The following is an 18,577-nucleotide window of genomic DNA, read 5'->3' on the forward strand; positions in this document are numbered from 1 at the left end:
ATTTATTGAGTCATTTGCTTTTGTTAGGCTTTTGTGACAAAGACAGGAAACTGAACCAAATATATTTTAGATCTGCTTTATTGCTTTTTTTATTTCTTTAAAAATAAGGGAGAAGCCGGATTGCCAGGAGTATCTGGTTTGCCAGGCCAGAAAGGAGAAAAAGGAGAAAAGGTAAAATATCAGTTGAATTCTTTCTTTCAAATCTTCGTTATTTGATTATCTTTCTTAAATAGTACTATATGTATTATGTTAATCCTTAAAAGGAATTTCCCTATGCACAGTGCTTGGTTCTGCATGTGGGCTTCCTGCCAGGCAGCTTACAGCTGTCTCACTTTGGGGTCACCTCATCAACTCTATGGAACACAGTTTACCGGTCTGGGAAGCACATGCCTACTCAACCCTGCTAGCATTCCATATTGCCTGTTCCCCTTATCAAAAAATAAAAGTCATGTATGTAGTCTGACAAGGATTTTTCTGTTCATGTGTGTACGTCACTGCTGATGGCCAGAATCCTGTGTGGTGGATTCATCCTTGCAGTCATCAGTAGGAGGGTATGAATTCACCAATATGCTGTCACTGTATTCTTTGACAACAGTCATACCTGAAACTTTGTTAATTGTGAAGAGAGAGGGACCTGACATTGGCGAGTCCCTAGGAGAGGCCAGTCAGTGCTCTTTCCTTTGGACCTGTTCTGAATTTTTCTCTAATGCTTACCGTGACATTATTGGTTGTGTAGGTTGGGGATTTCCTAATAATAAAAGTCAGCATATCAGATATTTTCCCTTCACACTCCATTCCCTAAATTTTTTTTTGAGGATGCTGAATTAGGACATGTCTAGGAATGTGTTTTCCTTGTGCTAATAGAGGGGGCAACTTGAATAAACTATTGCAAATTGCCCAGAAAGACAGGGGGATAGGAAATGAGTTCAGGGAATGCAGTGTGAGAGGAAGATACTTAGAATCCACAGGTTAGGATGGAAGCATCCTAACCCAGCATCCTACCTCACTGCACACTGTTAAATATGTGATCTGAAACAGTTTGTTAAGACAGGCAGCACTGTTCCTAGGACTGCAGTACCTGGCTGAAAAGGGTTCAGTTCTGGGAGGGCTTATCTACACAGTTGGTTGAAATTAAGTAAATTCCTTGACAGTATATTGCTCCCCTCCGGTGCGTATTTCACTTTTGATACAAGCTATATCTTTAGGTGGAAAAAAAAGTTAAGTCACGTTAGTTTCTATAGTCCAGGTGAGCCTAGAAGGATGGCTGTCAGTGTTCAGAATTAATCACAAATTTTTGCTGATCCTATACACTTGCTGAGTATATGGAACAATTGTCAAGTTTTAGTGTTAGCCTATGTTACCAGTGTAGAGAGTTTTATAGCATTTGTTTGGAAAACTGCTCTTCTGTTCCTGACTTGATGCATTTAGGCTATTATTGCTACTAAGATGGGAAAGGAGACTTCTCAAGTCTGATTTCTTTACCATTTAGTCTCCCAGCCAATTAGCAGTATTTATCATGCTAAGCATAGTACCTCTAAATAAAGCATGTATGTGCCTGTGATCACCTCTGGTTCTGTTCTCCCATTCATTTTACAAAGAAATCCTCATTGCGTGGATTCAAAACCACCCAAGAGTCAATGAACCCTGCTGCATTCAGCAGTTTGGCCTAAAGGTGGTACATTGACATTTATCAATGTAATTTCAAAAAATTGAATGAACCAGCAGGTTAAAGTCTGGAATAGTACAGCAAACAGGTAGAAAGCTGCTTAATTTGAACCTTCCTTATAATTAACCAGTACTTGTTAGTTCCTAACTTTGCAGTGGGGTGTTCTGTGTTAAGAGGGGAAGGATGTGGGGTGTGGATGGAGGGCTGTGATCTGATTACTGCTGTGATCAATAAGATTGGCTCATTGTTGACATCTGGGAGCAAACAAATCCTTTGTTGAGTAGTGCCAACCATGATGGAGCTGACTGCAATATTCTCTGAGGTTTTAGTACCATTTTTGTTCCCCTCTGCATTTCTGCAGTTTTCAGTAACACTCACTCTCAATGATGGCCGTGTTACATCAATAATTAGACCTGGAAAGGCAGACTCCAGAACATTCCAGACATGCAGGATACATGATTTATTTTCAGATTATGCAAAGGAAACTAACGAACTCTGGTTGGATGTTTTGTAATATGTTATACATTAAAAAGGCAGCTTCTTGGTGACTTTTCCCAGTCACAAAAAAATGGGATTTCTGTAGGTTGTGTGTGGTTCTTAAACCTATGTTTCCCCCTTTCCTTGTGTTCAACTTCTTATTTTATTTTCTTTTGCGTCCAAATCATATTACTATAGGTATCCAACTAACTACGTATGTAAATTTATATTTACATATATTTATATGTCCTTGCAGTGGCAGCATCCCAGTGAAAATAGAAATTTTTACCTTCTTTTCTAGGAAATTTCTGTATCTATTGATATTATCTTTTTCAGCACAATAATCCCTATCCCTTTATTTTACTTTATCTCGTTCCAAATTTTTATCCACTGTAATTAACTGCATGACTGAATTTATGTGTCCTTTTTTGTTGCTATGAGATTGGCAAGAAAGTCTCTATATATACAAGTTAGTGTTAGGTTATATTCAAACCCCTCAAAGTTGCCTTTCTCTTCAGTCTAACACAGCTTTTCCCTAAGGTCAGACTGTTCAGGAATATCTAAGCTATCACCAGGTACAAAGTATGATACCCGATAATCCTTTTTCAGGCATTTTAAATATAATTATTAACCTGTTTCCACTTTCTTCCTGTACTCTTGGCTCATGTTAGTGCCTCTGAACCTGGCCTTACATTATGGCTTCATGAGGACAGTTCTTCACTCAAAAATATTAACTCCAGTGCTTCACGAGTAAAGTAGTCGGTTTGCTCTGTAGGATTTTATTAGCTGGGAGATCAGCTTCTGCAGCAAAGGACCACCTCCTGTTCCTTAATTTCTGAATAATTAAAACCGAAAAAGTCATCTGGACCGACTTTGCTGATCTCTGCCCTTGAAACACAAGTTTGGACTGCTTGACAGCTTTTTCTCATGGGATGAAAGCTGAGAGGCAACAGCAGTCAAGAGTACAATTTGGGCTATCCTGGAATAATGGCCTGTTATTCTCACGGCAGCTTGCTTCTTAGCACAGTGTATTTCACAAGTTGCAAGTGGACACAAATCAGGTGGAAGTCTCCTATGATTTAACACATTTTGATATCTGAGCTGTGGAACTGAGTTTCCTCTTCTGCTGGGATGAGTGAGAAATTTACCATGTTTTCTGTTTTAGAAGCAATTTCTACTACTTCAGCATGGTATATAGCTACTTAGGGTCTTACAAATATATTAGTTGTTAGCAAATGTATTTTGATAAAGATATGAAGGTTCTGTTTTGTCCTCAATATGTAGAAATTCCTCAGAAAGACAGAATATGGATCACTGTAATTTGGAATGATTGCATATATATTGAATATATAAACTGATTTCTCTCTCTCAAAGAGGCTAAAAAAGTAACTATGTTTTCTGTTTTTATTTCTTTTAAACAAACTTAGTACTCATGAAAGATTTTAAGCTGAAATCTGGACAGAATGAAATATTTTGATATAACATTAAGCCGTTCCAAGCTCTGTTAATAGGTCACTGATTAATACTGTAAGTACAGTAGGGAACAAAAAACCAGAGGCAGAGAGGTTTCAAATATTAAAATGGCTGTTGATGCATACAATAGAGAAGTTTATTGATGTTCGACTTCACTAATTTAAATTTTACTCAAGGAAAAAGATATTTAAAAGGCTATTGTAGGATTGGTAGAGGTAAGTTTATGCAATATATTATGCACTAGTAAAATATTTGTAATAGAACAATAAGCAAAAAGAACTCCTAGAGAACTCCTTTCCTGCTCCTCTGACTTTCCTCTTAAAACCCACTCCACCTGATTCTGCATATCTGTTGTATTAGGTTGAGCATGGTTCCTTTCTGGTCCAGTTTTTGTTGCAGAGGTCCCTGATAGGGACTTAAAAACTAAAATGCATGAAAAAGAAAAAAAATGAGGCAAAATATGGCTGACTGTCAGTGATGACAAAGTCAGGAGCTGCCAGTGTACTTGGTAGACTAAAATTGTTAGAGTGAGCAGATGAAAATGCTTCATGCTTATAAAGTAAGAATTTATGGATAGTCCTACTTATGTTTTACCATCTAACAGTCCAAGTTATCAAAGTATAAGGAAAAGTACCATTATTAATGCAGCTTAATTTTTTCTTATAAAAAATTCTGAAATGTATACTTTGTTTCCATGCTGTTATATATGCTATTCCAGTATTCATCTGAGTCCTGAGGATTGCAGTTTAAGTATTCTGGAGGGAGGAGTGGAAATGGTGGCACCTCTTCGAGGTGCTCAGACTATTAGGGGGAATGTCATGCTTCCTCAGTGGGGCCACTCCAGAGCTGAAGGTGGAGCAGGAGAGGCAGCAGCCACTGGCCCTGGCACAGGGGTTTAACCATCAATACCCAGCTCAGGTCATGGCAAGGCTGAGCCCCTGCATTAACGGGTCAGTACACATCTGGGGGCTCTTGCTGGGAGTAATGGGGATGGTACTTCCTCGTCTTTATACTCCTTGCTGCTCCCACAGTACCAAAGGAACTCTGGCATGATGCTACCTTTGGGATGAGTTTTCTTTCTCTTGGCATATTCTCTGAATGTGAATTTATTTATTCTTGCTTGATAATATTACACTTTTTTTTACCTGGACATTTCTGATTATGTTGTGTTGATTTTCTTCATAGCAGCTAGTATGGGGCTGTGTTTTGGGTTTGTGCTAGAAATAGGATTGATACCACAGGGATGTTTTTATTACTGCTGATCAGTGCTTGCACAGCATCAAGTTCTTCTCTGCTCCTCACCCCAGCCCACCAGCAAGGAGGCTGAGGGTGCACAAGGCTTTGGGAGGGAATACAACTGGGACAGCTGACCCCAAGTGACCAAAGGGATACCCCAAACCATATGGTGTCATGCTCAGCATATAAAGCTGGGAAAAGAAGGAGTGTTGGATGTTTGGAGTGATGGTATTTGTCTTCCCAAGTCACCATTATGCATGACGGAGCCCTGTTGTCATAGAGATGGCTGAACAACTCCCTGTCCAGGGAAATGGTGAATGATCTTCTTGCTTTGCTTTGCTTGTGTGTGCGGCTTTTACTTTACCTGTTCAACTGTCTTAATCTCAACCCACAAATTTCCTCATTTTCACTTTTCCGATTCTTTCCCCCATTGCACCGAGGGGTGGAAATGAGCGAGTGGCTGCGTGGGGCTGAGTTGGTGGCCGAGGTTAAACCACAACATTATGGCACACATAACTATGGTGACAACTGGGAAAGCTGATTTACTTAATCAAATCTCATCAAACCAAACCTGATTAAGGTCGAGTGTTTTGATAACTGATGTATGTTACTCATTTTATCTGAACTAATAGGTCCCCGTTGTAGACAAGAGCAATGTTGTAATGCAATGCTCTAGCGGTGTGTGCTCTAGGCCATGTTAATGTTACTCTCTTTACTAAGTGCATTTGCTTTTATCTTCTTATTAAAATCATCATCTGTACCTGGTTAGTACTGAATCCTGCTGAGAACATTTTCCTCCTCCAAAATTCCTTGTAGACTGTGTTTTCTAGATTAAATATTACTATGGCAAGTTAATCCTACAGCATATTACAATGTAAATATATCGTAAATAGACATGAGACAAAATAACATGTTTAAATAAAATATATTCTTAAGAGTGGTTTTTGGTTTTATATGAGAAAGGACTGTAATTTGTTAACTAGTTATCACTTTGTCATTCTTTCTATCGCATTGGGCTTTAGGTTTTCAAAGTGTAATATTGCAGGCAATCTCAGATGTGCAAAATTGTTTCCACTTCAGATAGGAGGCTGATTGGTGACTTTGAAAAGAAGCATGTTTGCTGTCTGCAAACTCTTTTTTAGAATTTAGATTGGCTTAGCTTTAGGGAAAGTTGACAGACAGAAGCATTTTTTTTTCTTTTTAATTTCAGCATGCTGAATTTCCACGCTGTCTGTTTATGTGTTTACCAAAACAAACATCGTCAAAAAGATAATAGCCATCCTATTGCTTGCAATAGATCACAATATGAAAAAATGTACCGTGGTTTAAGTATTTTACTCAATAAATATTTTGTGCTCAATTGAAAAAGATTTTCACTGGTACTCTTAGTAAATCCTAACAGTAGACTCACGATTCTACCTTTGAATGTTGTTACACAATGAGTGTACCTCATTGTACTACTAGTGTTCACCACCTTACGAAGTTGTTCTTCTGACATCATATACTTCATATACTTCACTTTCCTGAAGGACTTTGAGATTTGCAGAAGGAAAACAAAATGTCATTAAGAAAAAAAAAGTTAAAAATGCATTCACTCTGTTTTTGGTTTTAGTCTGTCATGCTACCTACATGAATTCTGTTAGGGGTCATACAACCAATAGTTCTGACCTTTATACTCATAGATGCATGAAAAACTATAACGTTTCAGCCTGTGGTTAATAAAATCACAACTAGAAGACAGAAGAATAACTTGCAGATCTAATTTGCAGTGGAAAATAATTGTCTTCAAGGTGGGGAGTCTGTCTGCAGTAAGTGGAACAGAAGAGTAAACATACCTTGGTTAATTGGCTAGTAAGGCTAAAGGCTTCCTGGAGTGTAGCAGGCTATGTAATTGTAGACTATACAGTGTATAAAAATACACTGCTGAATGTAATGAAGGTCTGCTCTATCAAAATACTGGCAAGTGGCATAAGGAAACAGCATGCATAGATAAGAGAGTCACTCTGTGAGTGATTAGATAAGGTAACCAGGGCCCAGTCCTACTTTATTTATTGTAGTGGCAGTGGATTGATGTTCACAAACACAGGATTTTGGTCTACTTTTGAGACAGAGCTGTCTGTGTCTTTATTGATGATCTGGATGAGGGGACTGAGTGCATGCTCAGTAAGTTCACAGATGACACTAAGCTGGGCAGGAATGTTGATCTGCTGGAATGTAGGAAGGCTTTGCAGAGAGATCTAGACAAACTGGATCCATGGATTGAGGCCAATCGTATGAGGTTCAATAAGGCCAAGGGCCAGGTCCTGCACTTCGGCAGAACAACCCCATGCAGCACTGCAGGTTGGGACAGAGTGGCTGGAAAGTGCCTGGCGGAAAAAGCCTGGGAGTGCTGGTTGACAGCCACTGAGCATGAGACAGCAGTGTGCCCACGTGGCCAAGAAGGCCAATGACATCAAAAATAATGGGGCCAACAGGACCAGAGATCTGTACTTGATGCTGGTGAGGCCTAACCTTGAGTACTGTGTCCAGTTTTGGGTCCTTCACTGCAAGAAGGACATTGAGGTTCTGGAGCATTTCCAGAGAAGGGCAACAAAGCTGGTGAAAAGTCTGGAGCACAAGTCTTATAAGAAGTGGCTGAGGGAACTGGGGTTGTTTAGCGTGGAGAAAAGGAGGCTCAGGGGTGACCTTATCACTCTACACAATCACCTGAAAGGAAGTTGTAGCCAGGTGGGGCTCAGGAAGAATTTCCTCACTGAAAATATGGTCAGTCATTGGAACGGGCTGCCCAGAGGAGTCATGGAGTCACCATCCCTGGAAGTGTCCAACAAACAAATGGACTTGGCACTTGGTGCTATGGTTTAATTGACATGATGGCGTTCGGTCAAAGGTTGGACTTGATCTTGGAGGTCTTTTCTGACCTTTATGATTCTTGGATATAAAAAATACTGGGTTTATGTACTTGACAATCTTACTACTCTTTTCTTAACTTCAGAAAGGTTAACTTAATTTCAGAACAGAGTTATTGTGTTTGCTCTGAAAAGATAAAGCTACTACAATATTCTGTCTGTGAAGCTCTTTCAGATTTTTGGGGGGGGGGGGGTTATGTGTTTCTCTTTTTTTCCTTTTTTTGTTTTTTTTTTAAAGCTTTAGAACCGTGTTTGTATTCTGATACTGAGTTCTGAGATACCTAGCTGATGTTATAGTACCATAACTGCATTAATTAAAATCTCTTTAAACCTGATAGAGAGACTTAGGTTGTAATTTAGGAAATGGTTATGCACTTTATGTGGGGACAGTCTCATGCAAAATGCAGAAACAGTCATCCAGATAGGAAACCATTCTGCTTGTTCTTGGGGAAGACACCGAACTACTGGAATGGGGTAGAGTTGTGCAGTTTCTAATGTTTCTCTTGTGAACTTTGGAACTACTACCAGTAGGATCTTGCTATTTAAAAAGTTATGCACTTTATGAGTTTAGAGATCTTGGACACTAACTCCTCAGCAGCGACTTTTGGGTGTACAATTTTAGATTTGAGCTCCAAACCTAGATTTGCAACCTATTTTAGGAACCATTTATTTGTGTAAATGTGTTTCTTCTGCTTCTTTGTGCAACCCTTTCTCTCAAACAACTACTTGATAGTTATTTCTTTTCAAACAAGTGATGTTTTCTTTATAAAAAATTGGATTACTCCAAGAAAGGCTGCAGCATTTTGTTTGCTAGAGAATGTTCTCTTCTTGGTACAAGTAGACACACCTACTGTTATAGTTTTGTTTTTAAATTAAGACTATATGATTTCAGTGCTTTAATTGTATTCCTTTAGCATCCAAACAATTTTTATTTTAAATTTTATAAACATTATACTTGACATTTTAAAACAAAATTTCTGTGTTTGATGTTTTCTTATGTAATTTTTAGTTCTTATGGTCCCATTTGCAGCTGCTGGGATCTTCCATAACTCTCCTGATCAGATGGTCGTTTGTCTCTTAAAACTAAAATATTTTTATGGATTGCTTATGGTTTGGGGTAAGGTTTCTCTGAGGGGTAAAACGGAGGGAGAGAGGAACTGAGTTTAAATAACGTCTTTTAAAAATATTGTGGGCATGTGACTTTAGACAAACCTGTATTACTTGTTGAGGTTTCTCAGTGTAGAACACAGTCTACCTATTGAAATTGGGCCCTCTTAGTTTCACTATGCTGTTGCAATGAATTCCTTTAAAATCAGTGGACCTGCTTTTATGGAAATGTGGATGTACAATTATTTGTCAGATGAAGGTCTGAATTGACATTACAGGTGTATTAAAATACATTTATTTTGTCTGATTTTAGTGTTACATGTAAGGCATCCTCCTCCACAGTGACTACATTACTAAGCAAAAAAGCAGGTAGAAGATGCTTTTCTGTTGAGTCTGATATGACCTGAGTAGTTGTGTTAACCTCAGAGGTCTGTAGAACTTCTAACTGATCCATTTGTTTTGTAGGGTGAAATGGGCGTGAAAGGACAGGATGGAGCTGCTGGTCTGCCTGGCGAAAAGGTATGTTTGTCTATGTTGATATGTAATTTAACTCATGAGAAGTGTTCATTATGTCAGTGGATTATCTGTAATCATGTACAGAAATGGGAGGATAGAACACTTCTATTAGAAAATTGACTTCTTACCTGCACTGCCATGTTTTTGTAGCACACTGAAATACCACGCAGATCAATAGTATTCTCTGCAGATGTGCTCATTTGGTGGGTTTTTTTTTCTGTAAGTGAGGGAACTAAAGGGACTACTTATTCCACTGCCCATTTGTGGTCTGCAAGCCTAAATAAGAGCTCTTGTGCACTCAACAGTGCTTGGTAAAGCTTGGGACAAACACCACTAACTTCTTAAGCAAAGACTTGGAATAACTGAGGAGGCATGACGGCCTAGCCTGTGTATTCAAGAGGATAGGTTTCATTTCAGAATGTTAGTGTACAGATTAAGACAGTTGTACGCATTTATTGGGTTCAGTGCTAATTACCCGTATTAGAGGAATTCTGTAAGTCTAACATCCAGCAACTTCAGTATAGAAGACAGCTCTCATAACACTGAGGAAACAGGTTGTTGCTGGAGTTTCTAATCATTTGATATCTTGTGATTTCATTGTTTTTCTTTTCCATAGAAACAGTTGAAATAATAGTAGATTTTCAGCATATACATGGAAGGCAGTTAATATATAATGAATGAAACTCTCCAAGTACATATGTTAGTGCCGATTTTTTAAAAATGTTTTAAAATTTAATTCAGTGGTATCTTCAGCATCATGATGTAAGTTCTCAACCCTCAATTCTCTCAATTTAGATTCTTTTGCATCATGTACTTCCAGTTACTGTTCTTTCAGTGCCGTAAACCTTTATGTCTTTTAAAGGCAGCTGTTGCTGTGGAAGGCTCAGAATTTCGATATTGAGCTTTATTGTTTGACATGATGGTCTCATGTGTATGCAGTGTTTTAGTAATGGCAAAGGGTTTGGTTTATTTTGTAGTTATCCAGATTTCTAAGTAATGAGAGAAGCAGAGTTTCACATCATCAACTTTGAAATCTGTGATTTACTGGACATAAAATTACAAAACTGTCTTTTATGTTTACTTACTATTTTTGTTTCAAATTGTGTTTTGTTGAAAGTGGGCAGTAGATATATATTATCACTAAATATTTGAGTTTAAAATCAAGGTATTTGCTGCTGATGTTAAGTAATATGTGGTAGAAAAATGGAGAGCAGGCTGCAAAGATGTTCAAAGGACATTGCAATATTGAGGAACTGAATTCTAAAATGATATGTAAAACTCAGAGAAAGTAATAGCCAAGTGATGCAGATGAAGAGGAAAACAAAGGAAATATTATGCATTTTATGTAAGACTCTGGAATAGCTATTATTGTTCAGGAAAGTGATCGTTGAGTTACAGATCAGTGAAAAAATGGACTTGCTGTTTAGTTCCAGTCAAATAAACAGACAGAATTTAGAAATTATTAGGAAGAGAATAGGTAACAAAGCAAAAACATCTTAATATCACCATTATTGATGAATCCATATTGTGCTGCAACTTGAATGATGTATACAGTTCTGATTCTCACATCTCAGTGTGGATCTAATATTACCAGAAAAGATTCAAGTGAGGTGTCAAGAGTGATCAAGAGCATTGGGCATCTTCCAGTTAAGGTGTGACAATGTGGACTTCAATCTGAAAAAGGCACAACTAAGATAAGAGGTGTCCTGTTCTGTGCTCTATACAGTAATGAATGGAGCAGAAAAGATTAATAGGGATTTATTTATTTATTCTAGTCTTCAGTGTGTGAACTAGAGCATCAAACCTATCTGATAGCAAGTTCAAAAAGGAGAGAAAGGGCTCATTCTTTCTGTTATATTATTACAGTTTGAACACTGCCACAAAACTTAAAAAGTCTGCAAATGTATTAGAAAACTGATGGAGTAAAATCCACAAAGTGTGTCAGGCTGCTTGTCTGAGCTCCAAGACACTGAAGTCTGGGAAACCCACTAGAGAAGTTTTTATGGCTACACTGTTGTTTTTCTGTAGACACCTGTTCTTGCTACAGTTGTAGTCATATAACTGATTATAGAAACCTTTTATTTGATCCAGCTAAACAGTGTTTTGATCTACTGTGCTCCTAGCTGTGAATTAATGGGAAGAGTTATTGTAAAGCATTGTACATTGATTGAGATTGATCTAGAATGTAGCTGTGTTTTCCCTTGACTCTTGCTGTAGCTCCTACTCTGATGTTATCTTGCTTTTAAAATTACCAGGCTATGTTGCTTTTCCACTACCAGTTATTATTACAGTTTCCATGGTTAATACTGTTTGGGTTTTCTTTTTGCTAAGTGCCTTGCAGATTCATTGTCAGGCCAAATCCCAAAGCTCCTGTTAGTTTACATAAGGCTCAACAGTTAGATCATATTTAATATCAAGACATTGTACTTTGTCTGAACATTATAACTCTTTTAATTCAGACTACGTAAAAACCATACCATTTTTGCAAATTAAAAATGAACTACCGTGAAATCTAAAACTGTCAAAACTAAAAACTTTTAAAATAAAAAAGGCAATCAAAATATTTTTTACATGCGTAGCTAGATGAAGAAACTGAGATCCAGCTACCCAGCTTCTGCTAGCTGGAGTTGTCATGTCTATGCAGAGTAGTACAGTGCTGTGTTCAATTATCAGCTTCTTTCTGGAGGCAGAATCACTATTTTCCTTGTGTTGTGAAAGGTGTTAACATGCTCTGCCTCTCAGCTGATGCCTCAAGAGCTACATAAATTTGTGGAGTCTTTTACTTTTTTGCTCCTTCAAGTGTGGTGTTCTGGATGCTAACACTGTACATGATCAAAGACAACTAAACGAAGTAGAGGAACAGCACCAAACCTGTCTGAGTTCAATAAGCATTTGGAGAATGTTCTCAGGCACACAAGGTGATTCTTGGGGTGTCCTGTTCCGGGCCAGTTGGAATCAATGATCCTGATGAGTCCCTTCCAACTCAGCATATTCTATGATTCTATGATAAAATACTCTAAGCACTGTTGTATACAAGGATATCTCTTACATTTCAGGACATTGAGGTGCAGACTGTGCAGTGCTGGGAGAGCATTCTCAGGAGCTAGTGCTGTTTGTTTATCCTCTTAAAACCTTCAACATGCTTTATCTTTTGTTGGAGATGTTATAATTAGTTAGAAACAGGAAGAAGAAAAAAGAAATTATATAATACTTTTTAATGTAAATGCAGTTTGAGGCTTCAAAGAACAGAGGGCTTTTTGTAATACACCCCAAAACTATCTGCTGCAGTACTCCATTCCTCATACTTCTTTCCCTGGAGAAAGGGGAGTAAATAAGCAACAGATTTTACTTATGATGTTATGTGTAAGCAACAATATCAATTCATTTGACTTATTTTGGATGTTTACATTAGAGTGAGATAAACGTGGCTATTGGAAGTCTTGTTTCTTTAGATTATCTCAAACATAACTGACATTGTAGTGAAAAACTGAAATTATAGTAATACTATGCAATAGACTCTAGTATTTGAGAGAATCTCAACAGGAGAGTCTTCCAGAACAGTGCTCAATGCTTGTATACTTGATTTTCAAGATCTGCATAAATGGTGAGACTTCTGTAAGCTTCATATGTGGCCTTGACTTTCAAGGATCTAAGATGTGTAAGTTGTTCAGTCTGTGTTCAAATGTGACACTTGGACTTCTGTCACTTTTCAGACATGCTATCACTGACAACATAATTTCCCATTCACTAAATGCTGCAGTGGTTTTGCAACAGTTGACTGGATAATAGGTGCATAAGCAAGTTGTGTAGATTTCTAGGAGGTTCTTGCCATTTTAGAGGTTGGATCTGCTAAGGGCTAATACAGTGAACAGCATTTAATTCTTGGCTCTAGGATGACATAAGAATAGCCTTAACACTCTAAAGAAAACAGAGAAGTGTTCAGGCCGTAGTTCTGCCATTTTTCTGTTTTTTCTAATGCAGTTCTTGTAAGCTGCCAAAGTAAAAAATGAGATTTCTATTGACTACCAACACACCACAAGGTGCCTGTTGTCTCATCTGCCTTTAGGTCAAAAGCAGTCAGTGTGATGGTGCTGATAAACAATCTAGAGAGTCAAGAATCTAATGCAGTCCCTGGGAGCTCTACATCAGGCCCCCAAAGTCACAGTATAGTAGATAGTGGGCACCATTGCATATGTGACTGTCTATTTGTTGCCCACCTACCTATTTCCTTCATCCCTGTCCTTTTTCAGGGAACTGTCTTAAGAGATTTTTCTTTTAAATGGTAAAACCTACTTAGGGCAACAGAACAAATCCTTGAGAGTATCAGATGAGATAGTTATGAGCTGTTAATTTATAGTTCTAAAAAATAAGAGGGTAGTAGTCTTCCCTTGGAAGGAAACTTGCTTGCTTTGTAGGCTACCAGAAGAGGTGGAATGATCCCTTTCCTGCAATTAGGACTGATTTGTAGCTCAGCCTTCTGGGAACACTTCAAGATAGCTGTCAAATCATAATACAAGAAGAACTGGAATGTTGTGATAAATCAGAATCCCTATGCACGTGAGACCCTATGCCTTGGCCTTCTGGAGTTGTTCAGCAAAGTGTGTGAAAACAGCCTACTTTTTGGCAATTAGCAAGTGAAATGGACTCTGGATACACTTTTGAAACTATTTAATATAATTAGATTGCAGACAGAGTGCTGGTTATGGCCTGAGAAATTAAATCTGTCCTGAAGTGTAGGTTTGAGGTGACTGGAGTACTTTAAGGTGTATGACAGTCACCTATCTGTTGCAGATCAGGCTTCACAAATTAAGCAACACTAATCTAGCAATTAGACTAACCTCATTACGGCAACAAGAACTGATTGCTCTGCCATTAAGAATGATCTTCATCTACTACTGCTGTGTGCAGGCAAGATTGGTAAGCAAGATTGGTACACTGCTGTAAAGTATTCCTATTAAAAAAGTTTAATTATTTTCCTAGTGTTCTTGTCATACTGAAATGGTGAGAGGAGTTTCCTGTTGGTGAGACCCACAGGCTTCTCCCTGCTGAAGTCATACTGCCATATTACTTCCATGCAGGCTGCATATGTGCAGGTCCTTTCCTTGGCACCCACTGGGGAATTGATACGGATGGTCTACTTCCTTGATAAGTATTGGGACTTGTTTTGGGACTCTGCACGAAGCAGAATGGTTTTAAGGGGAATGGTTTTAAGCTGAAATACGAGACTTTTAAGTTACATACTAGGAAGAAAGTCTTTACTCAGAGGGTGGTGAGGCACTGGAATAGGTTGCCCAAAGAAGTTACAGATGCCCCATCCCTGGAATTGTTCAAGGTCAGGTTCGATGAGGCCCTGAGCAACCTGGTGTAGTGGGTGGCATCCCTGCCCATGGCAGAGGGGTAGGAACTAGATGATCTTTAATATCCGTTCCAACTCAAGCCTTTATATGATTCCGTGATCCTCCTTTTATAATATACTTCTAAGTGTTTCGAATAGTCTAGCTTAAGGAGGTATACACTTTGAACCATAATTAGGATCAAGTAGTCAAGCCTTAAAAATGTGTTCTTAGTCATTTTCTGAGGATGGGGGGGACGACATCCACCAACCACCAGATCTCTCTGTTCTCATTTACAGGGAGCTCATTCTGTGCTTTTCTTTCTGAGCTTTTTGTAAACTTGAACAAGTTGGTTTTGATTTGCCTCTGTATAGTTGAGAATTTTCTTTTTCCTGCCCTTCACTCACTTAAATAACTCAAGTCCTTTCCTTCTCTTTGCTTCTGGGTCTATAACGCCATGGTAATGAAGCTCCAAATTAAATGTTTATTTATGTCCTAGGTGCTAGGTGATGAAGTCCTGTTCGGGTTATGGGGTTAATTTTAGCTGACCTTTAATGACTTGACAGTCAACATGAACCTCTCAACTGTTTTGGCATATACATTTTAGTGGGTGGACCATCTCTGTGTACTTGAAAAGTTTAGCGGGAGAGTTCCTGCTTCTGAGACACAGGTTGCCACCCTGGGGAGTTGTCAACCTTATTGGTCTCTCCGAGTACCTGAAAGGAGGTTGTAGCAAAAGGTCCCAGGTAACAAGAGGAAATGGCCTCAAGTTGCACCAGGGAAGGTTTAGATTGGATACTAGGAAAAATTTCTTCATCAAAAAGGATGGTCAGGCATTGGAATATGCTGCCCAGGGAAGTGGCTGAGTCACTATCCCTTGAAGTGTTCAAAAAATGTGGCATTTGGGTACATGGTTTAGTGGTGAAGATGTCAATGTTAGGTTAAAGGTTGGACTTGATCCTAGAGGTCTTTTCCAACCTTAACAATTCTGTATCTTATGTGTTATGAATCGTGCTAACCAAAAAGATCTTATGCCTCTGAGAATGTTCTGATGGCAGTAAGGCTCAAAGGACTCAAGCTGCTGAAGGTGTTATTTGCTCTGTTCTTGGCCTTTCCATATTTGTCTATTTTTTTTTATTATGGAAATATTTTTTCTACTTTATTGGTGACTATGTTCTGAAAAATAAAATCGATGTAGGCAGAACTATAAATCACAACGTTCAGAAGACTTACCAAATTAAACTGGTTTTGTCCTTTCCCCTTTATCCAAACCTCCATAGTAATTCCTTTCTTATGATTCATAGTATACAATTCAGAGCAATGGAGATGATGCATCTATGTTTCCTAAACTACATTTTGTGAAATATTGTGACAACGTTCACTTTGAATACTTGACTTTCAAATGCCTTATTTTGCAATCTCGATTATGAACAGACAACATAAAATATTAAATATATTGATTAAGCTTTTCAAAATAGCTGGTTTTGCACAGTGAATATCTCACTGAAGCAGTGAGATATTCAGTATGCTGTACCAAATGTATGAGTGCTATTTGTACTTTGAGTCATGAAAATGAGATTGAGTTTACATGAAACTATGCAGTAGGTATCTGTAAAAGGATTATTCCTTCTTTTTTTCAAATGCATGTATTTGTGATGATGATGGCCCAACAAAATGTACATGAACTCATATATTTTGTGAACTAGAAGATAACAGAAGTAGAGTAAATAATGCTGTTTGTGGTGGCCTTTTTTTCTCATTTAACTGTGTGCTATCGTTATCTGTAACTTCAGTTTTCTCAAGTTCAATATCAGTGTGCTGTCTTCAGTTTTAACTGATTTTGAAACCCAACACTGATTATTTTATTCTTGATAAATTTGATTATCTTTTTGTTATAGGATTCTCTCTGTATTTGGTACAGGTAAGGAAATGATTAGTAAAAGGCTTCCCAAAATGTGATATAGATTCCATTTGTGGTATGAATGCTGCATCAAAACATTCTACTTTGTATTGCCTGGTGGGAAGAGCTCTCCTTTCCTGGTGGTACCTGAGAAAATGAGTTTGAAGTCTGCTGCATTGTAAGATTATTTTTTAAGAATTAATTTAATTCAGAAGCTCAGTATAAAACATGTCTTTGAAACATCCAGTGCTATCTTTTACAAGATAATTTAAATATTTCTACATGAATTTAAAATTTTGGAAGCCCCCAAACAACATGCTAGTGTAGCATCTGACTTCAAATTGCTTTCAGAGATGCTTTTAATACCCATCTCCATACCGAGTTACTCCAGGGTTGGGTCTTCAAGGCCAGCTATTTAATGAAATCCAGAACCTGAAACTTGTAAAGTGTACATTTGAATTAAAATATGATTGTGAAGATCCTTGCGACCATTGACCTGCTTTCCCCATTGCTGCAGTTAGACCATGGGCACTCTGTCTAGAATTTTCCAAGGTATATTTGACTTGGCCATGGATATATGACCTGATATGCCAGTTCAGCATATGCTTCTGGAGCATTAATCACTCATGTAAATATGCAAATCTGAGGAGACATTGGTATTGAGCAGTCTTGGTAATGCATGGTAATGCAATCTTTTCCTTGCAGCTGCCTTGAAAAACCTCTGGATTTGCCTTCCACATTTCATGTGCTGTAGAGGTCCTTGACAGGGGTCAGGATATTTCCAAGGTAGCTCATCAGCATCTTTGAGAAAACTTCCAAAAATGCGTTTGGAGCACTGGATAGGTACTGCTTAAAGCCATCATACTCAGTCTGTCTTTTATTCAGTGCCATCCAGTTTCTGAGCTCCTGTCATTGCTAATCAGTTATATTTTAAAATCTTTAGATAAGGTATGGACATATATTGTTCTAGTTATGCAACTTTTGAAAAATCTTTGTGCTGCTTTACTTTGGAGTTAGAAGAGTATAATCAGAATTATAGAAAAAGTATTTGACATCAGAAAGCTTTCCAAAATACTCCTGCTCTTACAGTTGTGAACTGTAAGAATGTAAAGACAAAACAAAAATTTAATAGGAAATACAATGCAAATTTTTAAAAACCAGGTTTTTTATGGGTAAACAATGAAATAGATTAGCCTCAAAAAGAGAAAGACGGTGGTTTTCCAATTGGAATCTTTCTTACCACCAAGTTTAAAACCTTGAGGTTGAGAATTGCTGGACATTGGAGATCAGGTGGTTGGACACCATGTATTTCAGTAACAAATTTGCTATGAGTTTTGTATTCTTTTTGTGTTTTCAGTAATATCTTTGTGTATAATTAATATACATCTGATTTAAAGAGATGGATGAATATGAAAATAGTAGGTCTCAGCAGATTTCTGATTATAAATTTGCTTTCTAAAATACCTTACTGGGAAAATACACTTTAAACCACTATGTTTTCTACAGCTTGTTTCATCACTTCAGCATGTATAGTTCTTGCTTGCTTGCTCTCTCCTTAGCATTACAGGGAAGTGTTTTGAATAGCCTTTGATCATAAATTTGATTCCAGAGAGCTGTCTGCTGTGCTGACTTATTTTTGCCTTATTAGGTGATTTTTGCAGTTCACAACTCCAGGAACTGTTGAGCTCCTTGGTTTTTCAATTCCTAAAGTTAAATGACAGCAGTTCAGTTCAGTTCTTGATGGAAAGCTCCATGGAATCAAATTACCTTACGTGGCATTGCTTGAGTGTTATTTCCATTCTGGGGGGAATGGTGTTACTGGCTGCTGTAGGTGTTGGTGAGCAGAGACTTGATTTAAGGAATCATTGTTTTTGAGGAAAAACAAATTATACTTCAGTTCCATCTGAGGAAAGAAATGGCATTGTCTTCTGTCCTCCTGTGGCTTCGCTAAAAATCAGATTAG

At 37.9% G+C, this 18,577-nt stretch overlaps 1 protein-coding gene across 10 annotated transcripts in view; it reads left to right on the top strand.

Annotated features, from left to right (window-relative positions):
- The window catches only part of COL19A1 (collagen type XIX alpha 1 chain), a 188,179-nt gene that overhangs the window by 38,540 nt on the left and 131,062 nt on the right, over positions 1–18,577 (top strand). For 8 of the 10 annotated variants that reach the window (XM_051777715.1, XM_051777713.1, XM_051777718.1 and 5 more), the window contains 2 exons: positions 109–171; positions 9,331–9,384. In XM_051777715.1, coding sequence (XP_051633675.1) covers positions 109–171; positions 9,331–9,384 — 117 coding nt within the window. The remainder of the gene's footprint in view (positions 1–108; positions 172–9,330; positions 9,385–18,577) is intronic. The other 2 variants (XM_051777716.1, XM_051777717.1) reach the window with 1 other exon arrangement.

This window comes from Manacus candei, unplaced genomic scaffold (genome assembly GCF_025592945.1).
Source record: "Manacus candei isolate 608988 ecotype Guabito, Panama unplaced genomic scaffold, ASM2559294v1 h1tg000011l, whole genome shotgun sequence".
Classification (NCBI taxonomy): Eukaryota; Metazoa; Chordata; class Aves; order Passeriformes; family Pipridae; genus Manacus; species Manacus candei.